The sequence below is a fragment of the Coprinopsis cinerea genome, assembly GCF_000182895.1.
Source record: "Coprinopsis cinerea okayama7#130 chromosome 4 map unlocalized cont3.4, whole genome shotgun sequence".
Lineage (NCBI taxonomy): Eukaryota > Fungi > Basidiomycota > Agaricomycetes > Agaricales > Psathyrellaceae > Coprinopsis > Coprinopsis cinerea.
This window is the reverse complement of record NW_003307541.1, coordinates 1,706,169-1,723,095: the sequence shown is the minus strand read 5'-3', so window position 1 is coordinate 1,723,095 and position 16,927 is coordinate 1,706,169. Positions and strand designations below refer to the sequence as shown.

The window sequence follows — 16,927 nt, the reverse complement described above, 5'->3', positions numbered from 1 at the left end:
GGTTATGATGGGCGATCTCACGGCTAATGTTATGCTGCTTAGAGCACTCAGCGACTACTTGTAGGTATGCACATGGATTTGTGGTTTAATCGTATTCGGTCTCATGGGGTGCCGTCTATCCGATCGCCCTTAGTAGAGTCCTTGGAATCATGTTCATTGTTGAAGCCCCGCGGGGACTAATTGGGTTCATTAATTTGATTCTTGCACAGGTCAGTGGTACACTTACCATGATCATGGGCCTTTGCATGGCTTCGTGCCCATTTGTGGAGGGGAGTATTGACGAAACCCCGCCCATTGTTTCGTATGTGTACCGACTCTGATGGGCGCCTACTTGCAACGAGGTGATGACGGGGTCGGTTGTGTAGCATTCTGCACTGTCGTAGACGAAACGCGAGCAGAGTGTCGGATCGCGCAGGTTGAGAACCAGTCTTGACATAAGGGTCGAAGAGAGTCTGTACAGGGCGTTGTCGGTGAGTGAGCGGAGACGCAGGAGATGGTGCAACCTACACATTGGCCATCGTGGACAGGCTTGACTTGGCATATGGCTGGGTCAAGAAAGTCGATGTTCGTGATGGTGTCAGAATGGAAGAAAAAAAAAGACGGACATTGAAGAGCTGCACGTGCATTTACGACACAATAAGTCCTCGGAGGGTGCCAAATGAGAGAGCTGAGCTTGCTTACTAGAAAGTCGATAACAGTCGCAATGGTCATGAGTAACATAACGCTGTGATGAAGTAAGAGGTGGTAAGCCCGTGTGCCACCCAGACCTCTCCGAGTCCGATGGTTGGTGCGATGGACTCACGCAAAGTACAGTGCGCCTGGAGGGGGAGATCTAACGTCAGTCTTACACCGTTTCCGAGAAGAAGAAACAACTGCACCGTCTCGTAGGAGAATTTTCAGAATAGTCGAGCCTCCGTGCCGTATTCCTTGAATCGACTTGTAAAGGGTTAGGAGGAAGACCACAACGTCGAAGAAGATCAAGCCAGCCCATGCAATCGCTAATCCTAGTGGAAATGCCCGCGCATGCCTCAGACAAATGTGGTGACGGTCTTAAGACTCGGAATACATACGACGGGCGCTTAAGAAACACACCAGTCAGCCTTGTCCTGGCTATGAATTGGGAGATTAGAATGGTAATCCCACTCACCTGTGGTGATCGTAAGGTATGATGCATCCAGTGTATCTGGTTTGTTCTGTGGGCTCGACAGCCTCGCCTCTTGTCACACTCCACTACACACACCGACAGCAGTCATTCTTCAATGCATTTCGGAACAGCTTGTTATGACTTACGATTCCGTTTCCGAGTACCAGTGCTGCCACGACCAACAAGAACGCCAATACTCTCTTGCTGCCATTGTACAATGCATACGTTCGCATGATGAGGTATACTGGATGTGGAACCGTTAGTTACGGACCCATACATCCAGAGTGAGATGTGGTGTGGATGAAGGGAGGTGAAGGGCAGAGACACGGATTGGATTGTTGAGATTGGCAATCATGGAGAAGGTATCTTGGGAATGGCGAGGGTGAAGATCGCACTGACCTCCGACAACAAATTGAATGGATACCCCGAGGTATTGATGATACGTTGCCAGTTGAAGACATCTGCGATGGTCGGCGAGGAGCCGGGCAAAACAAGGAAGGCGACGGAGAGTCAGCAACGACAGCGAAGAACCGTTTCTTCCATTTCCCAACATCAAGAAAACATAAGGAATAGCGGAACGTACATCTTTGTGGTGTGTAGAGAAGCGGGAAGCAATGATATCCAATCGAGACCCGAACATTCGGAAAGAAGAAAGGTCGCCGAAAGATTGTAGTGGTGGGCGAAGGTTGGGAGCAGAGTTGATGAACAGGCGAGTATGACCGTCACAGACACACAATGGGATGTCCGTATCAGTCCAAAGTTTGATCGAGGGTAGTGTGGGTTGTGAGCCGAGTGGAAGGCCAGGAAAACGGGGTGGATTGGCGAAAGATTATTAGCACTCGCTTACGGATGGATAATCTGATACGCACTTGGGTTTTGTTCTGGAATCCTTCGGGAGGCCAGAAAATCTTGAATAGAACAGCAATTTGGCCAAAGGCAGAAAGGTAGCGGTTGAGAAAGAACATGACATTCGTCCATGTAAAGTTCCGAGGACCCTTCCATACCCAGTCGACTTCGCGGGTAAAGGTCAAAAGGTAGTCGAAATATAGGATGGCTAGGTCAACACTGAGATGCTGCTACTAACAGATTATCCGGAACATCCAAACCTGTAGCTGCGAGAACTAGATTCTTTTGTAGCGCTGCGCTGTTGGGAGATAGTAGCGGGTTTAGTTGGCGTGTACCTTGGATAAGCGATGTTGAAAACGCACTAATAGTGACTATTGGCGGAGTCCATTGGTGCTTGAAAGCGGAGAGCGACGCTTGGCTTCGTATCGACCATACTATGCACTTTCCAGTTGCTTGTAAACCACGCGACTAAGTAACAGCATAACCAGCCAGCGGATAGAAGGGAGACAGAGGCGGGAAGGAGAACCAAAGCTCCTCGTAGGTATTATGACCGGAAGCCTGTTTAAGGGAAATTACAGAATAAAAGCAAAGAAAGGGAGATGCGGGACTCACGGAGGTATATATGTATACGTGCCCTCATCAAGTCACCGAGCTGGAAACATCCACAGACAAATGCAGATCCAAAGTACACACACGGGTATTCAGTTGAAGAAAGATGTGATGGATTTAGTCCGCCAGAGATGATCACTGGTGATGGTGTAGGCCCGACATTCCCAAAGACACTAGACCTCTACATCCTGTAGCGCTAGGCTCTACTGCGGAGTAGTTGAATGCAATCGCGTCACCATGGATCTGAAACTGCCCTTCCTTTGTGGCGTCTAGGTGTTGTCGGAAAGGGGACATGATCTGAACATAGCCCAGGTTGTAACTGTGTGCCAGATAAACTGAGAATGGTTATTACCGAAGATGACGGCTTGATCATGATGGTGTGTTAGAGAAGATAGCCCAAAGATTGCGCTCTCATACTTGATGTCGAAGCATTCAATAGCAGGCACAGAAAGAAGGCACGTGTCATGAGAAGCGCGAACGAAGGGCTTGAGATTGGCGTTTCCTCAAATGAACTACGACACGCGTCGACAGATCCAGCAGGCTTGAAAAGACCGTTGTGCGACCTGGGGAGTGCCGATAGTGCACTCAAGGCATTGTGCAGGTGCAGTATATCTGGAATCTAATTAGCGCTGATCATAGTAAGAGATGGTGACTGAGACAAAACTGCACCCAAGGCCACGATAAATCAATTCGACATTATGCTCCGGATGCGCTCGATTCGGGTCAATTAATTGTTAAGCGTACAGGGCCGCCTCTCAGCCTTCAAGTTCAGGGCTCCCAACCATCGACTGCCTTGAATAATGAAACATTGGTCTGGTGGACATACGGCCGAGGCCACCGACGCGCACAGCGGGCATCTATTCTCTGTTGATGGACAATTGTGGCTCACTCGTGGTCGGGCTGTGTGAGTGGCGGATGGAGTTGCCCGGATTCATGGTCACGGAATAGGATCGAGCGCCCGCGTTCGCCGACAGCGTAGAGTAGTATCAATGATTGAAACGTATCACGACCCGTCGCGATAACCGCCTTCGGAAGCGGCGGAACGGTCAACAGGGTTAAGCACCGGGCGAAAGAAATGACTGAAACCTAGGACCAGAGAAAGTTGACACATGCTCCAAAGTTCTGCGCCTTGGCTAGTTGTACGCCTATTGAAAGGGGAAGGCATATCCTTGCGAACAGTGGTTGCAAGTCGTATTTGATGTTGCCGTGCTAGCTAGGCAGTGGTACAGGTGCCACCCAACGGCCTCTGCCCGTCGGGAGTGCCGCAGTAAAGATGGACTGAGTTGATGGCGCCTGCGGTCATTACAATTGTAACGGGCCTATGAATATGAAAAACATACATGAAGCTCTCTCTAGATTCCGATTGAATATCAACACACAGTTAACCGCAGCGGTCCCAATCTCGATTGACCCGTGACGCGTTTTGGTGGAGGAAGGACTTGCTATGGCGTCCCCGATCAGCCTGTAGCAGGGCAAGTAAAGTCGGTTGAACACATACATTTAGAGTACCAGCAACAGTCCGTTCGGGCGCCATGCCCGCTATATCTTCGAGAATGATAAAGCGACATCATTCACATATTCGCTGGGAAGATAAAGTGCGGCTTTAGAAATCTAGGATATTGAAAATACAACCATACATACCCGTCAAATTCCACACACCATGACAAAGGTTCGAAGATAGTCCAAGGGGATGGCGCCTGTTTCATTCAATGGTAAACCTACATCATGAGCTGTAACGTTTGGATATCCGGCACCACTCCCTTCTCATGACACAGATACTCCACAATGTCCTTGGCTTTGCACTGAACCGCCGCCTTCAACATCCTCGAATCAGGTTTCATCCTATCCTCCAATCTCCTTCTCTTCGCCGACCCTTTCTGCTTCGTATTCATTTTCTTCGTCCCTGTCACCTGCCCAAGTGAAGATTTTGGTGTAGATGGTGCTGTCGAATTGATATCGCTATAGCCAGCATTGTCCTCCCTTTCGATCAGCATTTTGACCAGCTTCAAGTTCTTCTGTCGGATGGCAACCATCACAGCTATACCGTCTTTCGTGTCTGACTCTGCCCCGTGTTCGAGAAGGAAGCGCACGAGTGGGATGAATTGGGCGTGTACGGCCTTGGTGAGAGCGTAGCCTTGATTCGCGTTGACATTTGGAACCAGCAACGGATTTGCTTCGTCATGTTCAATGCAGTTATTGTCGGAATTCGTTTCGGCTGGATTAGAGAATGAGAAGAGGTACCGCAAAAATGGAAGAGGAGGGTCGGTGTTCCTCCACGTTCGAATCGAGGACGGCAGCACAAGGTTGGAGAACAGTCGACGGGGCAAGTCGTAGTAGACTCTCGCGATTCTCTTCATAGGTGACTTCGTTTCCCTTTCTTCTTTCATCGGCGGGTCCTTTATTGGTTTGCGTATTTCTTCGGTCTTTGAGGGAAGCCCTGGAGCAGTCCTGTTCCTTCTCCTTCGTACCACTAAACCATGGAAGGCCTGGAAGACCTCGCGATTGCACATTGGATACCTCAACGCCCGGGTGTATAGCTTTCCTTCATCCCGTACATTCTCTAGCCTCGCGAGGATGTATTGGGCGCGATATATCTGAGGCGCGGAGGAAAACACGTAGTAGAGGTGTCGCGAAACCAGTGGAAGTGTGTCTGAAAGCGCGAATAATTGGATTTCAAGCAAAAGCTCGAGTCATATATTAGGTTTAGATATTCTAAAATAAACAAAGTGCTCACCTCGACTGGTATGGCTTCAAGGCCAGTACTATACCGCGAGTTGAACATCACAGCGAGAAAAGATGAAAGAGAAAGCCTCCGGACCGAACCTCTGATCTAATCTTATCGCCTTTCAAATCAAGCAAATACAAACAAAAGATCCGGGATGATTGGACCTGTTTTGCAATTTAGATAAAAAGAGAAGCAAACGCTTTCATCGATTCACTTCATTCTTAGGTGCACACTACACCTACGACTATCATCCTTCCGCCTGAACGCTCACGCTCGTACATCCACAGGAGTACCCGACGCCCGAAACAAACCACTAGCAGAGCCAACCAGTCAAGATGCCGAAGGTACGTGAAGTCGAGCACAGGCGACCCTACACCCTAGCTAACGACAGTGCATCGCGTGGGGTAATTAGAACAAGGGAAAGGTGAGTCTTTGTCGTTCGATACACTGGGGACGAAATATTCTGACGGCGAACAGGGTGGAAAAAACAGGAGAAGAGGAAAGAACGAGAACGATGACGACAAGCGCGAGTTGGTCTTCCGTGAGGACGGTCAGGAATACGCTCAGGTCACCAAGATGCTCGGAAACGGTCGCCTCGAGGCCATGTGCTTCGACGGCGAGAAGCGATTGGCACACATTCGAGGAAAGATGAGGAAGAAGGTGCGTTTTCGTCGTGCATTTTCGGTCGATGCGAAGGCTCTTTTCCTTTGGGCGCGCACGGCCGCAACCGATGTAGCTCAAGCTGACCACATTCTATTCCATTCTCAGGTCTGGATAAACCAAGGCGATATCATCCTATTGTCGCTGCGAGACTTCCAGGACGATAAAGCAGACGTCATTGTGAAGTACACCGCCGACGAGGCCCGAAACCGTACGTCTTTCTCAATCTGGCCTTGCTGATTCTGAGTCATCCTAACGCAAATTTACCTTCATTTCCAACCTCTCGAACACACAATGCACTTCCTTGACTCATCATGTCCGCCTCGAATGATCCTTGACATCATCGTACCCCGCGCCACTCGGATTCTGGACCATCAGTGAAAGCCTATGGTGAACTTCCCGAAAACGCCAAAATCAACGAGACCGACAACTTTGGCGAGGAAGACGGAGAGTGCACATTCGAGTTCGGAGAGGATGAGGAGGTCGATATCGATGACATCTAATTCACCACCACCACCATCCTGGGACTATCACCGTCATTCGTTTTTGATTCCGGCTCTATTTCCACATCGCGTTGCTCACGACGGTTTTTGGTTTATGGCTTGTCACGATGGACACACCGTACACAGGAAGGACGAGGTAGAAGTTTGGTTGCACGAATCGTCATCTATCTTCTAGTTCCCTTCATTGATAAACTCATGCTCATGTGGTCACGGTTTTCGCGAACCTGCCTTCCTTCTTCCATTCACATTCCACCCTGTGCCCCAGAACCACTTTTCCCTTTCCTTCATACTGTTTCAAGTTTCAACCCGTTTGCCACTTGCATATGTTGTAGCTTTATATCATTATTCCCCTCTTTTTCTTACCGAAAGCTATGTCTAGGTGGCCCAAGCCTTAGATCCTTAGAAGGATGTTCTCAATGAGAGCGAGATGAGATTAGTCCGGTGTATGCTTACATGTCTATTTGAACATCCTGGAATGTAAATAGCTCAGTGGACAGTAGTCGTCGTTCCACCCTCAGATCTGCATCGCATCTTCCTCCGCCCTACTAGTCCCTGCCCCGCTCGATGTACCCGTCTTCCCATGGCCTAACCTTGCCCATTTCTGCTTGATCTCGGCCAGTCCCGCCATAAACTCTTGTTCCTGCGCTTCTGAGAATGTCATGTTCTTTCTCGTCGTAGCCGTCGATTCAAGCGCCATATTCAAGAGCTCCAGAATGTTGGCATTGATAGGTTCAATGCTGAGTGCTTCATGATATCGGAGAATGGCCTGGTCGAGCTCGTTGAGGAGGTGGTGCACCATGCCTAAGAGACCCAAGGCAGTGGCATTGCGAGGGTCGTATTCGAGCACTTTTTTGTAAACGTCAAGCGCTTCCTTGTACCGCCTGGTCGAGCAATGGTCAGAGTTGATAGGGTTGGTTTTGGAGATGGATTGCTCACCTGAGCTTGCGCAGACTGGTTCCGAGGTTGATATACGTCACTGCCCATGTCTTTTGAGAGCTTTGGGTGATTTCTGCCTTGGCGATGGCTTCCTCGAACAGGGCTGCAGCCTTTTCGTAGCTAGTAGAAGTCATGTACATTAATACCGACTCTGTGTTCATGGAAGGGAATGCACGCACTCTCCGTGGTTGAACGCCATCACACCCCTCTCGTTGCACAACAAAGGGTCGTCTGCGCAAAGGGCATGCGAAGCTGCGAGTGCTTCATCTGCTAAACGATAGTTGGATAGTTTGATTTGTTCCATGCCGATGAAGAGCAACGGCAAATGTGAACTTTCGCCGTGTTAGACCAACTGTGAAAAGGGTATACATGGATAGGCACCCACCCAGCGAATATCCTAGCACAAGTCGAGTACGCCGTCACAGCGTGCTCGTGTTCGGCCTCGAGCGCAAAGGTGTGCCCGAAAGCCGCCCAGGCAGGGGCGAATCTGGGGTCCATCAAAGTTGTTTTACTAAATGCGCGCCAGTGAACGCAAGTTCAGTGAAAGAAAGGACATTGCCAAGGCAAGAGACGGACCTGAGGTATGCCCTGGCTTGGCTCCACTTGCCATTCGTCAAGTACCAAACACCAACAGCGTACCAACTGAGGGGGTTTTCGGGTTCGCGATCGACCATCTCATGGGCTAGCAGGAAGAGTTTGGAGTGGAGGTGGTTGAGGTGATACATGCAAGCGATGTGCAAGGGGAGGGTTGGGACGTGGATTGATGTTAGGGACATAATCCTACGGGAGGTTGTCACCTGTAAGTCAATGACCATGGTGATAATAGTCTTCCGACGAACCTGGAGGTAATGGCGAAGCACTCTGCCCATCTGAAGCTTGCATATAGAGCGTCGGCAAAGCTGAAGAGAACGTCGGGATTGTCGCCCAGGCCATAGTCGTCTACGAGGCGCATACGCGTCAACTCATGTTCGCGGTGGTGCTTGTCCTTGCGAAGGCGAGACGTATAGATGAGCTGGACGAATTCCGCGTCTTCCGGTGTCTGGGTGGAATAGGAAAGGCCTTGGATGAATTCCCATTCTACGGAGATATACTATTGGTCATTCGGGAAAAGCAATGCACAAGAAGGAGAAGAGCACCTTCATCGGGGGTGAGCATTTCGGCGTTCATCAGCATCGAAAATGCATCGGCGCATTTGACGTCCAGAGCTAAAGCTTCCATGAAACACGTCTTTGCTTGATCTGCCCGGTTGAGTTTGAGCATCAGGAGCCCTCGCAGGTAACACATCGAGGCTTCAATCTGAGATAGGTTGTTAAAAACTGAATACTCGATTGCTGAAACAACATACCTTGATTCCACCGTCCGTGTTCGCAATCGCGGGTCCACTCTTAGCTACCAGACCAAATCAACATCTCATTCTTTGACGGCAGGATACCACTCACTAGACCCTCTGAATGGATTCGAGTCTCCAATCAATTCCATTGCCTCTGTCCATTTGCCTGACCTGACCATGCACTGTGCGGCAAGATATCGACAAGCCAAACTCAAATCAACGAGCCTACTTGTGGACTCTTGTAAGCTTTCTGGTACCTCCACCAGTCCACCAGTACCCATCGGTAACCGGGGCATTGCAACTACAGCCCGCTCGGCCGAGAGCTGTATTTCTTTGGCTTTGCCTTTGGTTGGCGATGGTTGGGCTGTGAGATTTGGGTTCGAGTTGGAGCCACTGCTGCCGGTGCTGGTTAAGTTGGCGGGGAGGATATTGTTGCTATCAGAATCGACAGGGCCGCGTTGGGCGCTTGCATTTGGTGCGGATGGAAATGGACGTGTCAGGAGACGGTAGGCGCGCGAGTATTGGTGGGTCATGAAGTAGGTTTGGGCAAGCCAGAACGCGTCATTTGGATCGTCTATTCCATGTCAATTCGATATTTCATTCCGTTGTGACAAGGGTAACGTACTTGTCCAACTAAGGATTTTATCACCCCAGAACGCGGCCGTTTCGTAGAGATGCTGCATGAGTGCATCGTGCCTCCACAACCGCATCCGATCCACCATTCCCCACTCATAACTCTCTTCTCCATCATCCTCGACATCCGCATCGTCGTCAGAGTCATTGAATACGTCGGTCGTATCATTGGCCAGTGGGTGTTGTTGTCGACCTTTGGGACCCCCAAACGAAGACAACAGGTTTGCAGCCCCGGTATTCCTGTCTTTTCCTTTGCGTTTGGGTTTGGGCCAGGGAGATGCACGGGCTGGAGAAGAAGCTAGGATTGAGCGGTTGGGATCCAGGGCTGCCGTCGTCCCGAAACGAGTGGACAACATGCTCGCATTTGAATCGTACGCGAAGGAGTCCATTAGGTGGGATGGGTTGAAAGAGAATGAGCTGCCGATTGAGCCTCGGGGACGCGAGCTCGACGGTGAAGGCAGTGACGGTATCCCCGGAATTGTATATTGATTCGACGGCGGAGGCGTCGAGGTCATGGTGGGCATCGCAAACGCGCTTTTCAAGCGGACCTCCAGTCGTTCGTGGTCAAAGTCGAGTCCAACGTGAAACACGCGCTGACTATTGCTTCCGAGGATGGCATCAAGGTCACCGAATCTAGTCTAATCTAATCACACTTTCAGGGAAATTCATGGGCCCTTTCTGTATATACATGCCCGGCGCAGAGGCTTTCCATCGCTCGCCCGTAAAATATCGCGCCGCAAACGTCGAGTCCAAAGGTCTCCTTCGTCAGATCTAGCTGTCGTGCCGTCATCATGCCGTGATGTCGGAGTTCTCATTTTTCCCACCAAAGAGTTCGGTCACCGCGGAGGGCAATGACGACAGGCCAATGCGACGTTGACCCTGGCGTTCATGGCGTCGAGGGAGACTCGGTTAAGAGCCCTTGCTTTGTACAAGGAGCTTCATCGTCTAGGACGCGAATATCCAGACCCCTCGTAAGTTCCTTATCTTGCGGGAGATACCGTACCCTGACCATCCACCAGATACGATTTCCATGGAAAGATTCGACGGTTGTACGAAAGTAAAGGACATTCGTCGACTTGGCCGTATAGCTGGTCTAACAACGCTCTATAGAGAATAGAAACCTAACGGATAAAGAAGAGATTGAGAACGCCTTGCGGCTGGGGGAATATATCAAGAAAGGTGCGCCCTGTCGAATGCCTATCTAAAGACCCCTCATGAATGACTGACTCGCGTGACAGAGACGCTGGCTCTTTACTCGTTGCGGAAGTACAGGCACTTGAAGCGGATGTACCCAAACAGCTCAATGTCAGATCCATGATTATCTGCCCAGTCCCAGCACTTGTATTCTGCTCCACCTAATGCCTCTGTCGCTCAGTCAATCATCCTGCACGCAATGGCAAAGGCGGGCTGTTGGCTCTCTTGAAACTCTCTCATGAGGACTCAGGTGTCCCTCCTTTCCCTCCCGAGTTCCTGCGGAAACGAGTCACTCATGCTTACACGTTCGAGGGGTGACTATACTCAGGTTGTATTGCTTGGATTATTTAACTATCAACAGGGCCATGGTCATTTATCGACAAAGAAGCATCCACGCTCCGCACTTTGCCTTCTCCACAACGTCTACACTTTCAAGAGGAGATGTCGCTGTTCGAGTACAAGCAGTGCTGCAACAACCGCATCAGTATCCTTGAATGGGCCTTACGGCTGCAGACAACTTCCATACCTTGCCGTCTGGTCCGCTGCTTCCCTTGCTGGGCTCTTTGCCAGAGTTGTTGCCATTGTATCTGTGTCAATTGTCAGCCAATGCAAACAGGGTGTACGGTTGAAATTCGTACGTCTGGCAGATGGTGTTGACATTGGTGGCCTTGGTTCGTCGGATTGTCGCAGTGCTGTAGGTTTCTGTGAGTACCAATTGGCCGCATTTCAGGGCCGATATACTCACTCTCCGTAATTCCTACAGGTCCCCTTAGTGTAGTGCTTTGGCGACGAAAGACCTTCAGACTCACGCATTGATGCCGACAAGTTCCTTTCCAGATACGGCCCAGACGTCATTAATCTTGGAAGAATGCCGTGTTGGGTGGGCGTTTGTAATAACTTCTAGCACTTGGGTCTCACCTGGACAGTACGCTTGACTTGGGTCTTGCAGTTACCGCACTTGTGTCCCCGGTGAGTGTTCATCCTTTTTAGAAGGTCAAATGCGGAAGACTTACGCTGCGGTAGAGCTTCCCAAAGTTCTCGACATAGAACTGTCACGTTGTGAGCCCACGTCAATTGGAACAGTGACTACGAAGGTCGACATACGTTATTGATGATAACCTGCGGTGCATTTCTTAGTAACATTGGCCAGGTGGGCCCCAAAATACAGAACATACCGTTCCACCACCATTGTGCTGGATGACCTTATCAGACGCTCCCTGGATTTTCGTCACGGTCAGGGCTCGCGCATCCTCCAAAGCTGGATGTCAGTGAACTAACCTTGGCCTGTCATCGTCCCAGGTCAGTCAATCTCGTTTGCTAGACCGAGCACAAGCACTTACACCACCATAGTTGATCCTACTTGTGCCAGACTTCTGCTTGATGGTCACGGCATCCTCGCACACATCCTACGCCCCATACTCGGTCACTTCCTTCGGTGATGTACATCGATGTGGACCTACCTCGAAGAAGACGTATTCAACCGTGCATGAACCTGGTCGGCGTTATCAGCAACACTCGAAAGCCATATCTCAGTGCCACTTACCCAAGCAATGCACGCCCTCCATCTGGTTCTTGCCAATCACGACCCGGCTAAGCGTCGCGCCCTCCTCCAAAAGGAAGACAGCGTCAGCTTCACCTCCTTCACCGTTCGTGCAAGACCCAGAGCCGCGTTCATAGCGGGTGTAGGGCCGGGGAGGGGTGAAGGTCTGACCTGCCTTTACCCTGATGGGTGCGCTAAGGACGCTGGTCGTTGGTGGGTTTGGGAAGACGTTGGTTGCTGCTCGACGTTGGATACTGTGTCCAGTATGGATAGGTTCTCAGTCATGATCGGCGAGTAGAGAAGAAGGGCGTGGGTGAAAGACTCACGGCTCAGCAGAAATGGCTGTGGTTACAGCGAGGATGGTGAGCGAGAGGAGGTTGAACAGCATCTTGAAAAACACGTATCGGATATGAAGACGTGGGTATGATTTAGAGACTTGTGAAACTAGTTCAAGGGCATTTTATACCAAACCCCCGTCAGTGGTATTCACGCGCATAGCTTGCCTTCAGGGTCCTGTCCAGCCCAAAACATACCGCAACGTCTTTGCTCATTACCTGGTTTTCTGACTAACTACAGATCTGCACACATGAAGAAGACTGGTGCTGAACAAAAATCCGGCTTGGAAACCGATCGTTGGTAAATCCTCCGACCCTTCGCCTAGGCTACAGATGTTCTCCACTCGGAAATCAAACCAAGACCACACCCTTTTTCGAGGCTTCTCAGAGCCAAAGGAGTGTTTAGTTTCGGCTGCGATTGGAGATTTTCCGTTTAGTGGTTTGGAAATCTGGGGGAAATTTTCTAGAATCGCTGGGCTCGTATGGACTGGTTGGTTCTCTGAATGCTTGAATAGCTTGCGCACCTGCCAGCGGAATAAACTTGGGATTTCGCGGGACTTGCACAACCAGGGATCTAATGCAGATCCGCTACCAGGGGGCTGGCATTGAGTCGCGTTGCTCGACCCTGGGCAGCCCGTCGGGGCCGAAAGATATCAGTGGTTGCTCGCGACTAATGGACCCATACGAAGGGTCATTGAAGGCAGTTGCTGTTGGGTGGTGAACATCTGCCGTGCCGTTCGTAGCCGTTTCACCGGACGACAACTATGTATGATCGCGACGCGAAGATTCGAATCCCATTGCTTCCGATCTCCGAATGCATCGTGGGGCTATACGTTCGAGGTTCCCTCTCCTTGGCTTCATCAGCCTTGCGTCATGGAACTAACTCGAAGAAAACAGTAGGTACAGTAGTGGTGATCGCTTGTAGGACGTCGCGCAGAGCCCGTCATATGTACAAAGGACGGGGAGAGACAGGACTCCGCGCGCAAAAGGACTACGCGGCACAAGGTCGGAGAGCCAGAAGTGTATGTAGTAGACCGTCTCGACTTGATTTCGCAGAGTTCGTTGATGAGCCTTTCTGAACATGGATCGAAGCAGTCGTTGAATGTCTTATTGAATCATTTACGTGTAAAGGCAGACAGACGAGGTCCTCAGTTCAGTTCAGAGAAGCAGAAGAGAATCAAATGCTAATGAACGTTGGGCATCGGAAATTCGCGAGTTAGGCTCAGTGAGCGACAGTTGGGTTCTTCTCCTACGACCAGGTTCAGGCGAGAATATCCCAATTGTTGTACAAGCAGGTCTGTGGGACGGGTGCAGACATTCGACTATACTATCGCATCCAAGTGACAGGTGCGGGGAAACCCCACTTACCCTTCCATCGGGTCCACTGCCTGCCCCAGTCGGTTCTGCGCCATAATTGTTTCCGTTGTATCTGTCAGTTTGTAAACAGGACATTGCAGTCGAAGATCGAGGTCAGCAGGCCTCATCACCGGAGAATGGGTGGAAAACGATATACCGTTGGCACACATTCCTGACATTCGACACACGGGTTTGGCGGATCGTCGCGGTGCTAGATACAGTTTAGCTTTGGCCGTTCAGGGAGGGCCCGGTTAAAGTGTGGACATACTCTCCGTAATTCCTAAGAAAGAAGAGTTAGGCTTCGCTGAAAGGTACTTGGCTGCCGCAAGGACACTCACGAGTTTACACCAATTAGGTTGTTTCCGTTGATGGCCCAGGAGTTCAGGACCTAGCAGTCGAACGAATTAACCATGAAATCAATTGTTGTAAGTGTACCATAGCCTCACCTCAACGTGCCGAGCATGCTGCGTCCTGCAGTTTCCACACTGTACGAGGCGCCCGTGAATTCAGGATATCTCCTTTGGGTGGGTTCAGAGACGCACGCTTCTATAGAATGTACCAAACCCATCTGCAAAGAACTTCAAGAACTCGTCAATAATTGGTCAGAGCTGGAGTTCTCCGAATCCAAATACTTACCGAGTCGATGATAACCTATGGTGTTGGTGGCATGACATCACGTTCTTCAGCGTTATAGGATCCAGCACATGGTACGAAAGAGCCTACCCTTCCGCCTCCGTTGTGTTGAATGACTGAGGATGCACGGCACCGGTAAGTTTGCCTCCGATGAATATCCTTGAGAAACACGTACTTTTATCCGTGGCGTGCTGACCCTACGTTCAGTAATTCAAGGCATAAAATGGCGCAGCTGTTACGCACCTTCGCCTGGTGGAAAAGAGCGGTAAGCAGCACGTCTCTGGGCGGCCGAGAGCGGTCACGAAGGACTTACCCCTCCGCCAACAATGTATGATGTTCCACCATTTTGCTTGATAGTAACGGCGTCTTCACAAACATCCTCAAAGAATACGTTCTCGAGTCGACATGATCCTATATTGGCCCACATGAGTACAGAGCCACGAACAGCAACATACTTCCCTGCACCCACCCAAGCAATGCACACCTTCCATTTGGTGCGGCCCGATGACTACATTACGAAGAGTCGCCCCTTCTTCGAGAAGGAAAACAGCGTCGGCTTGCCCGCCTTCTTTCTGCTCTTGACACGCACCCCATCCCCGGTCGTACCTTGTATAGGCCACCGGAGGAGTGAAGGTAGTCCCTGCGCGAATCCTGATTGGCGCACTCAAGGACGATGTGCTTGGAGGGTTGGGGAAGACATTCGTAGCGGCGCGCTTCTCAATTCTAGACGTGAGAAGTCAGGGAAGATTCCGTTCGCAATGTTGTAAGGAAATCGAGCTTACGGATTGGCCAGGGCGCCCAGGAAGTAGGTTGTCAACGCAAGTACAGTGAACATTGTACCCGTACCCAATTCAACTGAGACAGCAAGGGCCCCGAGTACTAGTGTTTATATGTATTGGGCAAAGAACGTTACACGAAATCTAGCTTGAACATCGGAGAATTTCCTGCCATTAAAATATCATTCATTAACCCCTCTTTGGTTCACCTTTCATAGATCCCATGCGTTTCGTCGACGCCAATGTCCTCAGGAAGGCCTTCGAGAAATGCCTGCAAGAACTCGGGATAAACGGCGGCCTGTTTGAAGTCACGCATTCAGGCAGCAGGTCTGTACAGTGTGGCACATGGGCTGCAACGAAGGTTGTCAGGTGCCGGAACAAGGAAGAGATGGGAACACCTAATCGAGTGGGGTCATGACGTGGTACACCAAGGGATATCCTTGAGTGATCCATATAGTAGCTCCCAGAACACGTAGCACTGCCAACACCCTTCTGGTTGCAATGATTAGATGACAACGGCCGTATGCCTGAGCACAATCAAGTTCTTCGAACTGTGGTGTCGTGGGGGTTTGGCGGTGACCCTCTGCTCTTCACCATACTGAAGAGTCCGCTGTTCTCTGAAGATCCTGCTCTGCCGAACTGGATAGACAAGTCTTGGAAAGGTGTCAGCGTTCGTACCCTTTACAAAGAAGAACACGTCGTGACCAGAGAAGGCGTTGTAAGGATGCTCAGAAGCGATAGGCAATTGAGACCGATGGTGGAAATCTGAACGGAGGGAAAGGAAGATGATCAGCATCCGGGGTAAGTTCCCTGTAAGAAGGTTTTTGTTCTCAGAACTTGCCTTAGGTTAAACCCGTTGGGCAAAATATACCATACGAGACGAGAATGGAACTTAGATTGAGATTTCAGAAATCCTGGTAAGCGGTGCCCGTCAGAAGCCAGCCTGCTTTACAGTACAGAAGGCCTCCGAGTCCAAGCCGATTTGATAGCCTTGGTGTAGACTTCGCGACCCGGCACGGTAGGAGCCCGATCGAATGTTAGCGTACCCCAGACACACCGCAAGTCATGTTTCAACATGATTCCTTCCCTTCGCCGACTGACCTCTAGTACACGTTTTGGACTCCAGAGCCAAGACGTCATCAGGCAAGGTGCTGGTGGCGAGGACAGCACGTCCTGCCTGCCTCCTACTTACAACGCATTGTCATCCAAGCATACAGCCAGACCAACAGGTGATGGGAGGACTTGTCTCTTCCATCGCTGCTGGCTCCAAACGGTCACCACTTCTACCGGCCGAGTGGCTAAATAAAGCATCCTTGTTGCCAAATCGAGTGGAGGGACCGAGCATATCGCACTCAATGCGTCGCTGGAGCGGACATGAAGCCGGAGCAACTGACAAAGGATATAGTCGGTCGATTGACAAACAACGAGCTGCATGGCCGAAGGACGTTGTGTCGGTGAGACGCAGAAAGAAAAAGAGTCTGGCAGTTAATGTAGTCACTATGAACTATGACAGGTTCAGGGATCCAACAGAATGGGGGAGTCGCTTACACATAGCCTGAAGAGGAGAGCTTTTACCGCAGGTTTCATCCTTCAAGGCCAGAAAGCAGGGGCGCAGGTCCCAGGAAGAGAAAGTCGGTCTCGAGGGGTTGACCGAATTCGGATCACTAATCATGACACGTGACTGTTATCGATACGCGCTGCCGACAG

At 50.6% G+C, this 16,927-nt stretch overlaps 7 protein-coding genes across 7 annotated transcripts; 2 read left to right on the top strand and 5 right to left on the bottom strand.

Annotated features, from left to right (window-relative positions):
• Nucleotides 1-101: 101 nt before the first annotated feature.
• Nucleotides 102-518, bottom strand: CC1G_06283 (hypothetical protein; the record flags this gene model as incomplete). The annotated part of the gene is made up of 3 exons (XM_001836146.2): nucleotides 102-176; nucleotides 227-452; nucleotides 508-518. The coding sequence occupies 3 exons, from the start codon at nucleotides 516-518 to the stop codon at nucleotides 102-104; spliced, it is 312 nt and encodes a 103-aa protein (XP_001836198.2).
• A 3,799-nt stretch (nucleotides 519-4,317) lies between these two features.
• CC1G_06282 (hypothetical protein) lies at nucleotides 4,318-5,109 on the bottom strand (the record flags this gene model as incomplete). Its single annotated transcript, XM_001836145.2, has 1 exon — nucleotides 4,318-5,109. The coding sequence occupies one exon, from the start codon at nucleotides 5,107-5,109 to the stop codon at nucleotides 4,318-4,320; it is 792 nt and encodes a 263-aa protein (XP_001836197.2).
• A 428-nt stretch (nucleotides 5,110-5,537) lies between these two features.
• Nucleotides 5,538-6,864, top strand: CC1G_06281 (eukaryotic translation initiation factor 1A). The gene is made up of 6 exons (XM_001836144.2): nucleotides 5,538-5,549; nucleotides 5,612-5,668; nucleotides 5,737-5,748; nucleotides 5,802-5,984; nucleotides 6,093-6,195; nucleotides 6,363-6,864. Exons 2-6 carry the CDS (start codon nucleotides 5,660-5,662, stop codon nucleotides 6,485-6,487), a joined length of 432 nt encoding a protein of 143 aa, XP_001836196.2. The 5' UTR covers nucleotides 5,538-5,549; nucleotides 5,612-5,659; the 3' UTR covers nucleotides 6,488-6,864.
• A 137-nt stretch (nucleotides 6,865-7,001) lies between these two features.
• On the bottom strand, nucleotides 7,002-9,901 carry CC1G_06280 (cell division control protein 16; the record flags this gene model as incomplete). The annotated part of the gene is made up of 10 exons (XM_001836143.2): nucleotides 7,002-7,368; nucleotides 7,424-7,543; nucleotides 7,603-7,755; nucleotides 7,809-7,934; nucleotides 8,000-8,203; nucleotides 8,263-8,500; nucleotides 8,560-8,719; nucleotides 8,769-8,812; nucleotides 8,863-9,327; nucleotides 9,379-9,901. 10 exons carry the CDS (start codon nucleotides 9,899-9,901, stop codon nucleotides 7,002-7,004), a joined length of 2,400 nt encoding a protein of 799 aa, XP_001836195.2.
• Nucleotides 9,902-10,274: 373 nt separating this feature from the next.
• On the top strand, nucleotides 10,275-10,704 carry CC1G_14389 (hypothetical protein; the record flags this gene model as incomplete). The annotated part of the gene is made up of 4 exons (XM_002911346.1): nucleotides 10,275-10,357; nucleotides 10,406-10,443; nucleotides 10,497-10,565; nucleotides 10,625-10,704. The coding sequence occupies 4 exons, from the start codon at nucleotides 10,275-10,277 to the stop codon at nucleotides 10,702-10,704; spliced, it is 270 nt and encodes an 89-aa protein (XP_002911392.1).
• Nucleotides 10,705-10,916: 212 nt separating this feature from the next.
• CC1G_06279 (pectate lyase C) lies at nucleotides 10,917-12,523 on the bottom strand. Its single transcript, XM_001836142.2, has 14 exons — nucleotides 12,447-12,523; nucleotides 12,124-12,374; nucleotides 12,041-12,072; nucleotides 11,921-11,986; nucleotides 11,859-11,864; nucleotides 11,756-11,797; nucleotides 11,685-11,699; nucleotides 11,594-11,629; nucleotides 11,499-11,537; nucleotides 11,390-11,439; nucleotides 11,326-11,337; nucleotides 11,219-11,272; nucleotides 11,107-11,167; nucleotides 10,917-11,047 (listed from the first exon to the last, which is right to left on the bottom strand). The coding sequence occupies exons 1-14, from the start codon at nucleotides 12,506-12,508 to the stop codon at nucleotides 11,012-11,014; spliced, it is 762 nt and encodes a 253-aa protein (XP_001836194.1). The 5' UTR covers nucleotides 12,509-12,523; the 3' UTR covers nucleotides 10,917-11,011.
• A 1,402-nt stretch (nucleotides 12,524-13,925) lies between these two features.
• CC1G_06278 (pectate lyase C) lies at nucleotides 13,926-15,279 on the bottom strand (the record flags this gene model as incomplete). The annotated part of the gene is made up of 12 exons (XM_001836141.2): nucleotides 13,926-14,022; nucleotides 14,080-14,091; nucleotides 14,150-14,199; nucleotides 14,258-14,296; nucleotides 14,354-14,389; nucleotides 14,448-14,462; nucleotides 14,535-14,560; nucleotides 14,620-14,635; nucleotides 14,688-14,693; nucleotides 14,758-14,855; nucleotides 14,929-15,167; nucleotides 15,227-15,279. The coding sequence occupies 12 exons, from the start codon at nucleotides 15,277-15,279 to the stop codon at nucleotides 13,926-13,928; spliced, it is 687 nt and encodes a 228-aa protein (XP_001836193.2).
• Between the last annotated feature and the right edge of the window lie 1,648 nt (nucleotides 15,280-16,927).

Coding starts and splice junctions, on each gene's coding strand:
- CC1G_06281 (XM_001836144.2), top strand. Junction 5,985..6,092: donor GAGGAAAGATGAGGAAGAAG/GTGCGTTTTCGT, acceptor TTCCATTCTCAG/GTCTGGATAAACCAAGGCGA. Junction 6,196..6,362: donor CGCCGACGAGGCCCGAAACC/GTACGTCTTTCT, acceptor CTGGACCATCAG/TGAAAGCCTATGGTGAACTT.
- CC1G_06279 (XM_001836142.2), bottom strand. CDS start 12,508: ATGCTGTTCAACCTCCTCTCGCTCACCATCCTCGCTGTAACCACAGCC. Junction 11,440..11,498: donor AAGTCAAGCGTACTGTCCAG/GTGAGACCCAAG, acceptor CATTCTTCCAAG/ATTAATGACGTCTGGGCCGT. Junction 11,168..11,218: donor GTCAACACCATCTGCCAGAC/GTACGAATTTCA, acceptor CAATTGACACAG/ATACAATGGCAACAACTCTG.